At 41.4% G+C, this 13702-nt stretch overlaps 2 protein-coding genes across 3 annotated transcripts in view; one reads left to right on the top strand and one right to left on the bottom strand.

The window, feature by feature from the left end:
• The window catches only part of LOC308177358 (uncharacterized protein), a 32160-nt gene extending 23524 nt beyond the window's left edge, over positions 1–8636 (bottom strand). The window contains exons 1-5 of one of the 2 annotated variants that reach the window (XM_080554500.1): positions 8505–8636; positions 6496–6701; positions 5429–5904; positions 5217–5329; positions 4204–4242 (exon numbers count right to left, since the gene is read on the bottom strand). In XM_080554500.1, the coding sequence (XP_080410626.1) occupies positions 4204–4242; positions 5217–5243 (66 nt within the window). In that variant the 5' untranslated portion in view covers positions 5244–5329; positions 5429–5904; positions 6496–6701; positions 8505–8636. Of the gene's footprint in view, positions 1–4203; positions 4243–5216; positions 5330–5428; positions 6006–6495; positions 6702–8504 lie in introns of those variants that run through there. The other variant, XM_080554499.1, reaches the window with a different exon arrangement.
• ALG13 (ALG13 UDP-N-acetylglucosaminyltransferase subunit) overlaps positions 8522–13702 on the top strand; it is a 31536-nt gene continuing 26355 nt past the window's right edge. The window contains exons 1-4 of the mRNA XM_080553436.1: positions 8522–8754; positions 8965–9127; positions 9366–9504; positions 11331–11427. Coding sequence (XP_080409562.1) covers positions 8674–8754; positions 8965–9127; positions 9366–9504; positions 11331–11427 — 480 coding nt within the window. The 5' untranslated portion in view covers positions 8522–8673. The remainder of the gene's footprint in view (positions 8755–8964; positions 9128–9365; positions 9505–11330; positions 11428–13702) is intronic.

Genomic DNA, 13702 nt, shown 5'->3' with positions numbered 1-13702 from the left:
TTCTCAATATGATTCACTGCTATATAAACATGCAAACAAAAAAATGGTGGCCCAGACTGAGCTTTTTAAGAATCTCCAAGTTGAACTCAATGGTTTTGGCAAATATCTAGTGGCCACTTTGATCCCAAATGTCTCATGGCAACTAGACAGCCTGTAAATAATAAGCTATTATCTTATTAGTACAAAAATGACAGGTTAATGAATCATGACTGTTGCTGCTGCTAGCACCCCTGCGTCTGTTGCAAAGGCTTGGGAATGATGCAGAGGGTACAGTTCCTTTGAAAAATATTTGCTGAAAATAGGCAGACTCGGTGCACAAGGCATAATCTGATCCTTGAGGCCTTATGCAGAGCTGTGTTGGCTACCTCTGTGGCTGGGCTGGGAAGCGCATGTCATATGCTTTCAGTATTTCACTTTGTTTTTTATAGCCAGTTTGAGGAGATAAAAACAGTCATTGCAATGCAAAGGTACTCATACAATGCGCTGGAAAGACTAAGCGAAAATGAGCCTGCGTGCTTGATGCCTTTTTATTTCCTTGATGCAGCGTATGCAGGCAGCCCTCTAGTGGCATGAACGCTGCTGGTCATGTTTGCCCTACAACCGTGCTTTTCTATTTTCATTTTAGGCAGAATTCAAATAGCTTTTTAGTCGTTGTACGGTATATTCAGCTAGTCTCCATCCTTCCTTTTACTTATTCAGTAGAGTGACTCAGGCATCCCTGAAGAATTCTGAAGCGCAATTCAAAATGCCTACAGAAAGTACTGCTGCTGAGAGCCAGCTATTTGAAAACAATAAGCACAAGGGAGGTGAAATTTAAACTGGGTTCACGGGCCACCTCCTTTCCTATTTTTATGCTGCATGGTGAGGACAGACATTTTTATGTACCTATACAGTTGGGACTGGCTGGGAAAAGGGAGGAACTCCATTCACTTGGAGATCCTTCCCAAAGATCTGAAACTGTTTACTTGAGCATAACATTTAAATTCCCTTCAAAACTGTGCATCAAAAAGAATAATTGAAACACAAAGTATATCTTGGTACTTGTAAAAATACATGCAAGGCCACCTCAGGATTTGATTGCATGTGCACCAGAGCAATCTGCCTTCAGAGAACAAAGCTCAATTGATTTGAGTCTGATTTGCCTGGATGAAAATTAATTTTAATAGATTTGGTTGTCAGAGGGATTATCCAGGAACATGAAATAGCAAAGCATTCACACAGTGGATTGCTGTGGAGGTGTTTGCTGGTAGCTAGGGGGCAGAAATAGCAGGGTGTGTTTTCCACAGACAGCAAGGAGTAGTGCCAGGCTGTCACTAGTGCAGGTTCCCTGCGAAGCTGAAGAGACCGGTTGCCAAGAGACATCACCATATCGAGCCTTCACAGCCAGGATAATGCTCCTTGCAACAGACCTCAGGCTCCCTCCTATGTCTGCACACCAGCCTGTGTTGGAACCATTCTTCAAATTATTTCCTTTACAAATTCCCAAATGTCCCCAGCGCTCATTGGAAATTACCAGCTTTGAGAAATTTTATTTGATATGAAGTCCACTTTCTGTTTCTATAATGCAAGTATTTTATCCTTGACAGAAACCTAGCAGAGGCATCAAGTGTCAGTAAAGATCCAGCTCCACAGCTGGTACAAATCAGCTGAGCCACACTTCATATAACAAGGATTGAAACAGAGTCTGTGCTATATCCAAGTACAAAGGTAACCTCCTGCTTCATGTGCAGGGCAGAGGCCAGCAGCACTTTACTTTCATGAATTAGTAAGCCCTGAGCTTCCAAAATTCAGTTCTCAAAGAATCATGACATTTTTAAAAACAAAGTAGAATGGGAGTAATAAGAGGATACATAGTTATAGATATATAACAAATATTATATATGTGCTAGTCTTCAGGACCTTAAGATTTAGCTGAGTCATTTTTTCAGTCTCCTCTCCAGAAGCATAAGGCCTTAAAAATCATTCAAAAATCCAGAACCTGGGCTTTTAAAGTATGCTATCAAATAGTGCAAAATTCAGAAAAAATCTGCAAGAGTAGTCAGATCATGGACTGATATAACATTCTAGCTAAGCCATAGCATCCCACCTCAAATGTGAGATATTTGGCAAGTGGACACAGCTCTTCTGTGCCACTCCAGTGCCTGCCTTCTGCTAGTCAGCCCTGAGGAAGAGGTGATCTAACATCCCCTTTACTGTTGCCAGTCAGTTTAAGCCTTTGTGTATACGTAGGCTGACAAACCCCACTGTGAAATAAGAAATCCACAAAGAGACAATTCAAATGATGTAGAAATGTTGTGATGAAATATTTCAAAGTATACCATTTAAATTTGCCTGACAAATGTTCCTCTGTCATTTTCCCAGACCAAGCATCTCTGAATCACATTAATATGAAGGAATCATTCCCTAAAATATTCTCCATCTAATTTTGACGGTTCCCTCAGTAACAGAAATAACATTCCTCACAGGGACAGCACTATATCTAAATGAGAGAGGAAAAGGAAGTGGACATTTTTTCAGTTCAAATGCATATAAAGCCAACTAGAAACAGGAGTAAAGCCATCTTTACTCATTTTGCAAATTCATAAATATGTAAAAAGGAATGAAACATAATGTACTACCAACTGAACATGTAAATTTAGTGGGGAGAAATCCAATTGCTCTCTTGTGCCTCATGTGATCCACTGCAGTGCTGCCAAAAGGAGAACCAACATGTGCACAAAATACAAAGGAAAGGAAAGGCAGGTTTGTGGTTTTAATTAGCCAATCATTGGTATTTTTTCCCCTCAAAGAAAATCAGACTTTTCAGGCTTACAGGTTTATTTACTTTTCTGTTGGTGTATTTTTTTTTTTCAAATGATTTCTTCATTATTTAATACAGTGTCTTCAGCCCATGCATTTTGGGAGTTGGCAAAATTTAATTGCGGCAGTTGTGACTAGTCTTTAGCCTTCAAGAGCAAAGTGAGGGCAGTATGCAGTTTCCAAAAACCAAGAAGTGAATTGACTACTTTATTTTCATGCATTTTCTTACTCCTGAATAATATAATTATGGAGCTTTCAGGGCAAACTGTGGCAAGTTGAGTTGAACACAAAGAGACAGTGCTCAAAACTGAGCCATCAAAAGAAACTGAGAAACATTTCAAAGAAAGCATACATAATTTCTCGCTTAACAAAAACCAGCTTGCACTCAGGCCATCTTCATTTTTTTGCTCAGATGTTGTCATGGGAAGACAATACCAGAACATAAATTATGCCATATAAAGCACAGATGGGTGCAAGCTCTCAGAGGAACTTATTTTCCATTTTAGCCTTCTCATAACTTCTCTCGTGGGTCTTTGACTACATTATGTCAGTTTGAGCCCATATTTCTTGAATAAAGACCCTGCACCCCCTCAGTACACACACATATCCTGGAGAGAAACAACTAGCTCCACAGAGACTCTCCAGCCCAACCTGGGGACTGGTTCACACAAGCTCTGTCCCAAAGGCAATGGTCACTCACTGCCTGAACCATGTGGCTTGCAGAATGCAATCCCAGCTACTACTAATGGCAAGGAAGAGGTGGACAACAGCTTCAATATTGGGGAATTGTACCTATCTAAGTCCAAGGTGACACAATCATGCCTTTTTTCTTGTGTTTGTGCAACTCAGACAACTGATGTAACTGCAAACAAATGACTTTTCTGTCAGACCAACTCTCTGAGCTGGATGACTGTGTAGTTGTATGAGTACCTGTAAAAGCACGAAGGCAGGGTGGGAATGAATAGCCAGGAACAAAGCATAACACCCACTCTGGATTACATGATCTTTAACTGCCTTAGAACTGCAGGGATCATCTCCAAATATCTCATTGTGTGAATGATCTGTGGTTCTCATGGACCAGAAAATAAGCACTTCTACATATGCCCTACGCATGTTCAGCAGGTACAAATGAGGATGGGGTTGAATCCCATAATGGATATCTTTCCTTTTCCTTTTTAGTTTAAGACTACCCTAACAAGCCTAATTCAACGTGCAAGAGGAATGTATCCTCCATCGCTCAACTGAAAGCTCCAAAGCAAAGTCACTGCAATGTTATCTGGGAATAGTATTTTTCCTTCTAGTCCCTAGACAGCATGATGCTGGGAGTACAAACTGCAGAAGACACTAACTTTTCAGGGACACATTGAAAATACCAGGCTGGAATCACACAGACGTACTCTATACCTCAGAAATCCTTTCAGCAATTTCTGAATTATCTTCATTCTAGAAAGCAAATGAGCAAAACAAAGTCCCATAAAAGTGAAATTCAGCACTTGTGCAACAAAAAGCAAAAGAAGCAAATGCAAAACCTGATGCACCATTATCCTAAACATGCTGCATTTTAAAAGTAGCGGTTTTAACCCTTATCTTGAACAAAACTGCATATAACATCTTCTACAAGGTAATTCAAAAGTGATTCAGCATAAGGACTCCCTGTCCTTACAGGCACTCACTCTTGGACATTTTTGACTGAGAAAACTGGAAGACAGATGCTATTTGACAGGCTGGTGACATTAGGCCTGTTTCTGCAAAGTGCTGAGTATGGTCAGCTGTCCTTGAAGCACTGTGCTCTTATGCAATCAGGTCTTCTACATTTGGAAGGTGAAGAGCAGCGCTTTGAGGACAGAAATTATTCTGAATTTCTTAGGATTAAGAAACGATGAGTGATTTGTTTTGGTTTGGTTTTATTTTTTCAGTTTCTTGAGATGCACGGGTTTATTCTTACCTAACAGGTTATTCTCCTAAAATGTCCATAGTTTCATTTAATTTGTGAATATACCCTAAAGCACTGTCAGGAATAATTGAGCAGAATTTAGAATATACCACCATTAGCTAGAAAAGTAAGTTTTCTGTATCCAAACATTAATAAGTAGAGCAAACCTAGATATAGGAATGTAACTCACAGTACTGTGCAGTCTGCATTCCAGTTTCTCTCTCACTTGAGGATTAGAAAGACTAATACTACTCAGAATGTTTTCAATTTACTAAATATGCATTTTCTACTGTTGGAGTTTGAAGGTGCAAATAGTAAAAGCATGAACAATTTGCTGCTTATAGCATACAATATTTTCTTGAAAGGGCCTTGCTTTAAAGGAACTTTAAGTTACTAGTGGATGGCTGAAAGTGAGATCACAGGTGAGGAACAGTGACAATAACTCTAAACCTGTTACAACTGCAGAATGAATGCGTTGACTTACCTCACCATGATGAGGCTTATTTTTCATTTGGGCAGGGCAAGAGCATGCACCTGGTGAGCTACATAGCCTTAATTACAAACAAGAGGTAATATGCTGAACTACAGTAACCTAGCCTAATATTAAAAATATATATATATATATATAGACAGGAAAACACTCCAATATATTTAAATTCTAACCTTATTAAAAATAATAACTCAAATATCCTAAACCTTTTATCAGAAAGGTTTACAGATGTGTTGACACTCATCTCTGAACCACCTGCTAGTTTACCATTCTTACTTTCACCCCAAGTCTGACTTATTCAGCAGTTGCCAGGACCCTAGTTGCACTAATTAGGTCTTACTTGCCCTGACCTGCATCACCTGGGGCTTCTATCACCTGCCCTCTGCTGGGGGGCAGTGTGTGTATGTGCGTGTGCAAGGGGCTTCCTTTAAGCTGAAGCTTTAAGTAAAAACAGGGAGGTGGAGGTAGTTTTGCTCCTGAATCACAGTTTGGGTTTCCTGGCTTGACCTTATAAGTGTCTTGTTATCTTGTTCTTGCCTGATGGTCACTAGACTGTTGATAGGACCTGTTCCCATCACTGCTCTACCTGCCTTTTTCTGGAGCTGTTGGGCTGTGTCCTGTTGGTGAGGTCGTTGCCTGGCTTGAATCACACAGACCACACCTGGTGCTGGACTTTCTTTGCCTGGGGGAGAGCAGTAAGAGCAGGGTGAGGCCGATTGGTGCCACCAAGGCCCTGTGCACTCTGGGTTGATTATTGTTTTGCTTAACAACATGTTTCTCAAGATAAAGAACCCATTCCCCGCCCCCCCCCCCTCCCCCCGTGTCTACTGTCAGCACCATTTGCTTTAATCAAAAAATAAATAAATTTTAGTGTGGCTCATTATGCTAAATGAAAGCAACAGGGGGCTAATGAGCATTGTGAATGATCCATTAACATGGCAATCAGAAGTATCCTCAGGATAGCTAGATCTTTCTGCATCTTTCTTGGAACACTCAGCAGTGTATACAACTGTGACCTCATCTATTAAGCTTAATTCAGGGAATAAATAGATTTAGATGTTTAACTCGAGTAGCTTCTTTCTGTAGAATTACACAATGTGTTACACTTGAGAAAACTGTCAGTTCAGTTTTGTGTAACTGCTGAGGGATTATCCTAGCCTTCAGTGGAAAAGACTATTTTAACAGATTTAATGGTGGTGTTATTGAATCTAAAACACTATTTCTCCCCCTTCCCCCTCCCCAACAGGATGTTCATCACAAAGGGAAAATGTACCTGAAGTAATAAATCTACCGGTGACTTCATCTTCACAACTGACTTAATGCAGTTTAGCAATGAACAGCATTGTTTTCAGAAGAGGCTTTCATCTCAGCTCCTGCCTGATTCCCTAGCTCCTGGGATTATGTCCCATAGGGAGCTGACATGCATTTGTTCAAGGGAGTGTTTTTCATCAGTCTTCTTAAGATAGTAGTAAGACCAGCCTGAAATAGAAAGATGTGTGCTTAGAGAAAAGGCAATATGGAGTAGGGAAAACCTACCTGTATTCAATGATGACCTTTCAAAAGGTCAAGTAAAGGAGGGTAGGAGGGAAAAAAAAAATTCAATGGCTTCAAATGTGAGTGAAGATTTTTAAATGACTTAATTCTCTACACATTAATATAATCACCTTCACAGGATTCTTTAGAGGAGATAAATTGCTAAACACTGCCTTGCAGGTGGATAAACAGAAAAGATCACCTCCCAAAGGTGTTACTATTGGTAAGTGGCAAAGTGAGAAAAAGAAACCAGGAGTATACAGCTCCTAGCCCTGATTTCAATCTTGCTTCCATTTTTTCCCTGAGTTGCAATCAGGACATAATATACATTTTCAGCTCCCCTGACAGATTTGTCTGTGATTTTTGGGGGGCAGTGCACATAGCCAAAATTATTAAAGGTCTGCTCTATTAAAGCAGAACATAAATTGCAGCATTCAAACCACATGTGCTTCTTTTTCCTTGTTTCCCATCTTGCCCAGTCGCTGTGGTATCAGTGGAAGGGTCTCCACATGGCAAAAATTACCCAAGCTCACTCACTGAGATGTGTGCAATTCGCTCCTGCCTTCAGTCATTTGAAGGTAGGCTTGCATGCCATGCATTTGATCTGTGATATGACTATATGATATGACCCTGCTTAACAGGCTGAGGTGACCAGTTCAGCAAAAACCTACTGAACTGCTCACCTCAGACAGGTAAAATGTCAGTGGAAACTAGTGATAGAAACTTTGTTGTTTTTGTTTGTTTGCTTCTGAGTCTGTAGTTTCCTGTTTTCCTTGTGTCTGTTCTAGTCTGTCTGTCCTAAATACCTCATGTTTTCTTCATTAATAGCAAGCTCAGAAATGGTTCCCCTGAGAGCATTTTGTTGTGTTTTCTTTCCTGGGACTTCACGCTGTTTTTTTCACCAGTGTCTGACACCCAGGACTCCCCATGGTGCCTCAGCTCTCCAGCTGGGAAGGCAGCCTGTCACTGCAGTGTGTGCTGTCAGGTTCCAGACCTCACTTACACCAGCCACTGTTCAGCAATATTTGCGTTAGTGCGGTTGTTCTAGAAATGCTTTCTTAGCAGGCAACTTTGAGAATCAAACTATCAAACTTCTCTTCTTCCAAAGCAGTAGCAAACTTACTAAGGGAGCTAAGAAAGCACAAACCGTCAATAGCAGGTACAGTTCAAACTCCAGAAGCTGTACAGCTGCATTAACCAAGCTTCCTGGGTTAATTAGTTTTTGTGAGGAAAAGCCATTTAAGAAAAGGCCATTTTGGTATTTTCTCAAATACATATATGTATGTGTGTGTGTATAATCACACCTTTTTATGAACTAAATGGCTCTTTAAATCTAGCTCCTTCTGGTGATTTGTTTTCCATTGTAAGAGACACTTTCCTTCTTACCACAGAGGGAAATCTGGGAAGGAAACTGACTGAAACAGTAGCAAGAGAAAAGGGACAGTAGCAAAGTACAAAGGCAGCTGTCCTTGAAACAAGGCAGTGTTGTGGGAAAGCTGGATAAACCTCGGTAATCCTAGTTCACATCAGTTACAGCCTTTAAAGAAAAGGTAGCTGTGGTTGTGGCACTGGAACGGCAGCTTGTGAGCACACCCAACACCAGTCAGGATGTGACAGTGAATGAACCAGTCAGTTACAGTGTCTCGGCCCCGCTATTGCTAAAACAACACATGGAGGGAAAAAAAACTTACAGAACTGAATCCTTTTTAAAAACTTAGATTTTTTTTCTCCTTTGTAAGTCGTACCTACCCGTGCCCTTCACTCCTCTGGAAGCGAATGGGGCGCGGGCGGGCCGAGCGGCGCGGAGCCGCCCCTCAGGCCGGCGGCCATTTTAGGAGCGCCGCGGCAGGCTCTGCAGCGCTCTCTGGCGGCCTCCTGCCCGCTGCTAAGGTCCCGCTGAGGTCCCCCGCGGGTGGCCATGAAGTCCGTCTTCGTCACCGTGGGCACCACCAGCTTCGACGAGCTGATCGCAGCCGTCTCCTCCCCGCCGGCCGTGCGGGTGAGGCGGGGGAAAGCCCGGGTGGGCGGCAAGGGCCTGTCCCCTCACGGCCGGCCTGCAGCGCCTCAGCGCGGCGCGCGCACTGCGGGCCCGCCCGCCAGTACTGACTGGGTGGGGAGGGGGCGGCATCCCCGTGCCCGACTGGGAGCAACTGGGAGCCACTGGGGGCCCTGGTGTGCGACCTGAGGCCTCCCGGCCGTCCCCCTGCAGGCGCTGCGGAGCCGCGGCTGCGAGCAGCTGGTGCTGCAGATCGGGCGGGGAGCGCTGGAGCCGGCCCCGCGGCGCGCCCCGGCCTTCGCGCTGGACGTGTTCCGCTTCAAGGAGTCGCTGGCCGAGGACCTGCGGAGGGCCGACCTGGTCATAAGCCACGCAGGTAGACCTGCAAGCCCTCGGTCTGCCGGGCTTGTTCTCTCGGGGGAGGAAGGCGGTGTGTGAGTGATGTGTGCCTGTCTCCCTGAGGTGCTGGTCTGAGCTGGTGTGGGATGTTAAGGTCCCCAGCTAGAGCTGTGCGGGTAAAACGTTCACGTTCATGAGTGTCTTGTGTTTTAGGAGCGGGTAGGATAATATTTCATCGGTGAGAATGCTCGTAGTGTTTTCTGCTTCTCCTGTAGGTGCAGGTAGCTGTTTGGAGACTCTAGAAGAAGGAAAACCACTCCTGGTGGTAATAAATGAAAAGCTGATGGACAACCATCAGCTTGAGCTGGCAAAGCAGCTTCACAGAGATGGACACGTCCTCTACTGTAACTGCAGGTATGGAGCCATTGCAGCTGTCCAGACTGAACAAGCAGTGCTCAACACCATAACACTGTTATTACAGTATTGAGACTGTAACATGAAAACTTGCATCCTTTTCTGTAACAAAATCACATACACTAAGTACCACGCTAAGTTTCTTCACTGGGCAATGAGGACTGGGCAGAGATCTTGGAGAGCTGCTCTTCCATTTATCTTCAGGGTAGATTTTCCATAGTGGACAGGTTAATGTTTGGTGGCTTATCTACCAAACTTCTCAAATTTTTTGAGAATTTTGTTGAGTCCTTTTAATTTGTTTTGAGAGCACATGTTTTCAGATTGGACAAAGAGCAGTTTAAACCAAATAGAAGTGGTTGAATTTGGAAGTGTCAGGTCCACCCTAGAAGAACTTAATAACTTGTTTTCTCTGCCTTTTCTTATCTGTTGTTTAATTACTTTTAAAAGTTTAGAAATACTACAAACTAGGCCATCAGTTCAAAACCATAAGCCATATGAAGTAACTTGCTCCCTACGGACTTAGTGCTCCATTTCATTGTTCACCATGTAGACTTTCCTTGTCTGGAAGCTGACTGCATAGATGCACTGACATAAGAAAAATGTAAATATCTGGGGTCTTTAGGGGGGAAAACAAAAACATAAGTGTCATTGCTGATAAGGATGAGGAGACCATGTAGTTTTAATATCCTGTCTGCATTAATCACATGCAGGTCAAGAACGTGGTACTTCCTTATATTACATTCCCTCTAACACTGTTAAGTACTTTGATTTGGGGAGGACCTGAATCATAAAATCGTTCAGGTTGGAAAAGACCTCTAAGCTCATCAAGTCTAACATTAACATAGAACTGTAAAGCCTACCACTAAACTATATCCCTAAAATGCTGTAGATGCTAAGATGCTGTATGGTTAGTAACTCTAAATGCATCTGTATTCCAAGTACTTACTTGGGTTATCCTTTTAACCCAACTTTCTGAATCCATTACATCCTTTGACATGGAGTTTCACAGACCTACTGTCTGTCACTTCAGGAAAAAAAAATACAGCTCCTTTTGTTTTTATTTATCCTGGCTCCTATTAGTTTCATTTGCTATCCTTGTTTTGACTATATCTTGCTGTTTTCTCTTTTTTATGGTTACTTATGATTCATTGTGCTCTCTAAATAACAGATGACCTGAAGATTAACTGAAGGAAGAGGAAATGCAACTCACATTATTTAGCCTGTATGTTGTTCCTTTGCCATGCAAATAGGATTTTGCATGTTTCAGGAGAGCCTTCTGAAAAGAATAGGCCTGACATACATTTATATTGGGCAAGTTTCTTAAACTTATCTTAGTGCTTTTGACAACTTCAGCAACAGTAAGGGATTTTATTTTTTGTTGAACAGTACCTGGCATTTGAGCCTTACTTGCAGTGTGATAATAGAAAGCTAACAGATCAATTTAGCTGTTATTTCTGGCTATGTGCTGAGCGGAGAACTACGCCATGTGTTCAGATAGGGTGAATTTTCTGATATGGTTTATGGTGAAGATTCTCAGGCCTTATTCAGCCTCCCAGCACTACAGCTACAAAAGACTAAAATGTTAGAGCTTGAGCTGGCCTGTAAAAGCTGTGATATAGGTTGAAATTCTTTCTTTTCTCAGCAGTGCTGCCTAGAAGAGAGTAAAGGTTGGAGCCCGTTGGATTGTGGGGCCTCTCTCATTTCAGAATATGTCCTTATTTTTGTGTCAGTCTTAAAGTATGCATGAATAGAAAGAAAATTGTGTGAAGAAAAAATCTCCTTTGGGATTAATAATTTTTGTATTTTGTTTTGGTCTGTTTTTACAGCACTCTTGTGGAAACATTACAGTCAATGGATTTGTCAACTTTGAAACCTTTTCCTCCTGGACAACCAGAAAAGTTTGCTTTGTTTTTGGATAAAGTTGTTGGGTTTGAATAAACAACTCTGAGGAATAAAAATACCAGAATAAAACCTTTTGTGCTCTCCTAGTGAGATCTTCCATGCTTAAAGATTCCACCAACTGGGACAAACTCTTTATATTTACTCAAAGAAAATGCCTGTTAATATCAACAGATGGTTTCCTGTTTAGTTCCAGTTCAAAGTAATCTAGCTTTATGCATAAAAGAGCACAATGCAAACAAGCGGGGTAAGTATGAACTCCAAGTTGACTTTAGTTTCAGCTTTATTGAAATGAGTCATGAACGGCATGACCTGTGACAAACAAGGTCCTACAGAGAAAGCAGCTAGCGTGATGGAAGGAGGAGGTGTTGTTAAACCTTTTGCTTGAAATAACTGAAAGCGTGTTAGAAGAAGCAGCAAATGTGGACTTCTGGATTACTTTCTTCATTTGCTAATATAAACGTGTCCATTCTAGAAGAGTTGCTAATAAGGCAAGAAAGAGATGCTGCAGAAGAAACAAGGAAATACCTGACCTAAGGAGATACCATAAATGCAGAATGTGATGTAATGTTTAGTTCAGCTGGAGCTCTGTGAAGGTAAATGCTGACAATTCAAGTGCTGAACACTGGACAGCATACCTAGCATTCAGTCCCACTGTTTTTTACTACAGTTAAGGCTAAAGCTAGATCAAACCCTGGTGTAAGAAAGGAATCATTCTTTGCAACAAACTTGCAAAAGGAAGAACCATTGTTTTCATTGTTCACATTGAAAGGGTAATTCACAGTTTTAAGATTTTGCGGCAGAAGTAGTGTTTGTAAATTTTTCCTTTGAGTGATTCTTTACACAGCTGTAGTTCTACCAGTGCTTCCAGTTTAATTCAGTAATGGCTATAACTGTGGACAAAAGTTGATGCATACATATAGAAAAAGACAGTGCTACCCATTTATGACTGGTCAGGTTTGATCTTTTTCCAGTTTCCTTGGGTTACTTTGAATGTGCAACAAATATGTGAAAGCAATCAATGCAAATGTTTATTTTGAAGGATTGAAGGGTATTTTTATCAAAAACATGATGTTTTTATTAAATAAATGATATTTGTAACTGATTTTGTATGTGTTCTGTGACTGGTTCAGAAACTATTTTCTTTTACCCAAATGCAAATAATGTATTTCTGTGAATAAGCTCACTAAAAGCATACAATACTAATTCATAAATGCAATTTCTTCTTCATTTCGTGTATATATATATATATGCTTTAATGATATTTTGGAACATGTACATTCCAGAAACCCTTACACTATTGTTAGCTATTTTTAACTTAAGTGCACAGTGTTAAAGCAAGACCTCTCCCTCATAACGTTGGATGGCCTCAGACCCAAGTCTGCTCCCATGGACTGACTGCAGTTAGTAGCTCTGACCAGTTTTGCTACTGTAGTACTGACCTACATGTTTCTGAGAATACAGATCGCAATTACTGATTAAGTAACATTTGTCTTTTGGACTAATACAGACTGAAGTGGAAAACTAGAGGTAATTGTACTAGATTGAGAAGAGAAAGGATATTCCTATAAAATTAAGAAAATTGTCTTCTGAGAAGTGAAAAAGAATGGGCACAGATGCACTCCCAATAGTGAAATAGAACTTCAGCAGCCTGTGTACTATGAGCATGGACACAGCTTACAGAACAGTTGAGGGAAGGGAGGAGAAACTGGGGATCTCTGCTGGTCAGGAATTAGTTGGTTTATATCTGTGGAAAGAAAACCAGGGCTCTGTGTTTCTTTTTCATTTAGATAAGCAACTGTCCAGTTGACTGCTCAGTCAGAATCCAACGTTGGGCATCCTACCCAACTTTACCAGAGTTCAGAATTTAGCGAGTGGAGTGTAGACAAACAGACGTGCTGACATTGCATCCACATGAGCCGAGTTTACTAAGAAATGAGACTTCTCAATAGTTTCTAGTGTAAGGTGTTCCTGTTGGCATGACTCATAAAAAGCATTTACGGAGACTAAAAGAATACAAGTTTGCATCTTGCAAACCATTTTGCATTCCCTTGTATTGGAGAAAATGAAAAAATATGAAAAAAACTTTTTCCTTTTAAGCACTTCCTAAACCAAAATCTGACCACTCAGGCAGGCAAATGGAGTAGGTAAAATGTCTAGGTCAGTCTTTCATGCTAGTACAGAGGTTTGCTCTGTTCTAAGCCAGTGAACCGTCTAATTCCTGTGGCAGGCAGAAATTTACCTCACAAAATCTTCCCTGAGTTGGCAGTTCCAGTGAGGAGGACAAGCTAAATAACTT

The sequence above is a fragment of the Anser brachyrhynchus genome (assembly GCF_964034855.1).
Source record: "Anser brachyrhynchus genome assembly, chromosome: 13".
Lineage (NCBI taxonomy): Eukaryota > Metazoa > Chordata > Aves > Anseriformes > Anatidae > Anser > Anser brachyrhynchus.
The sequence above is the reverse complement of the archived record's forward strand: the minus strand, read 5'-3'. Positions and strand labels throughout refer to the sequence as shown.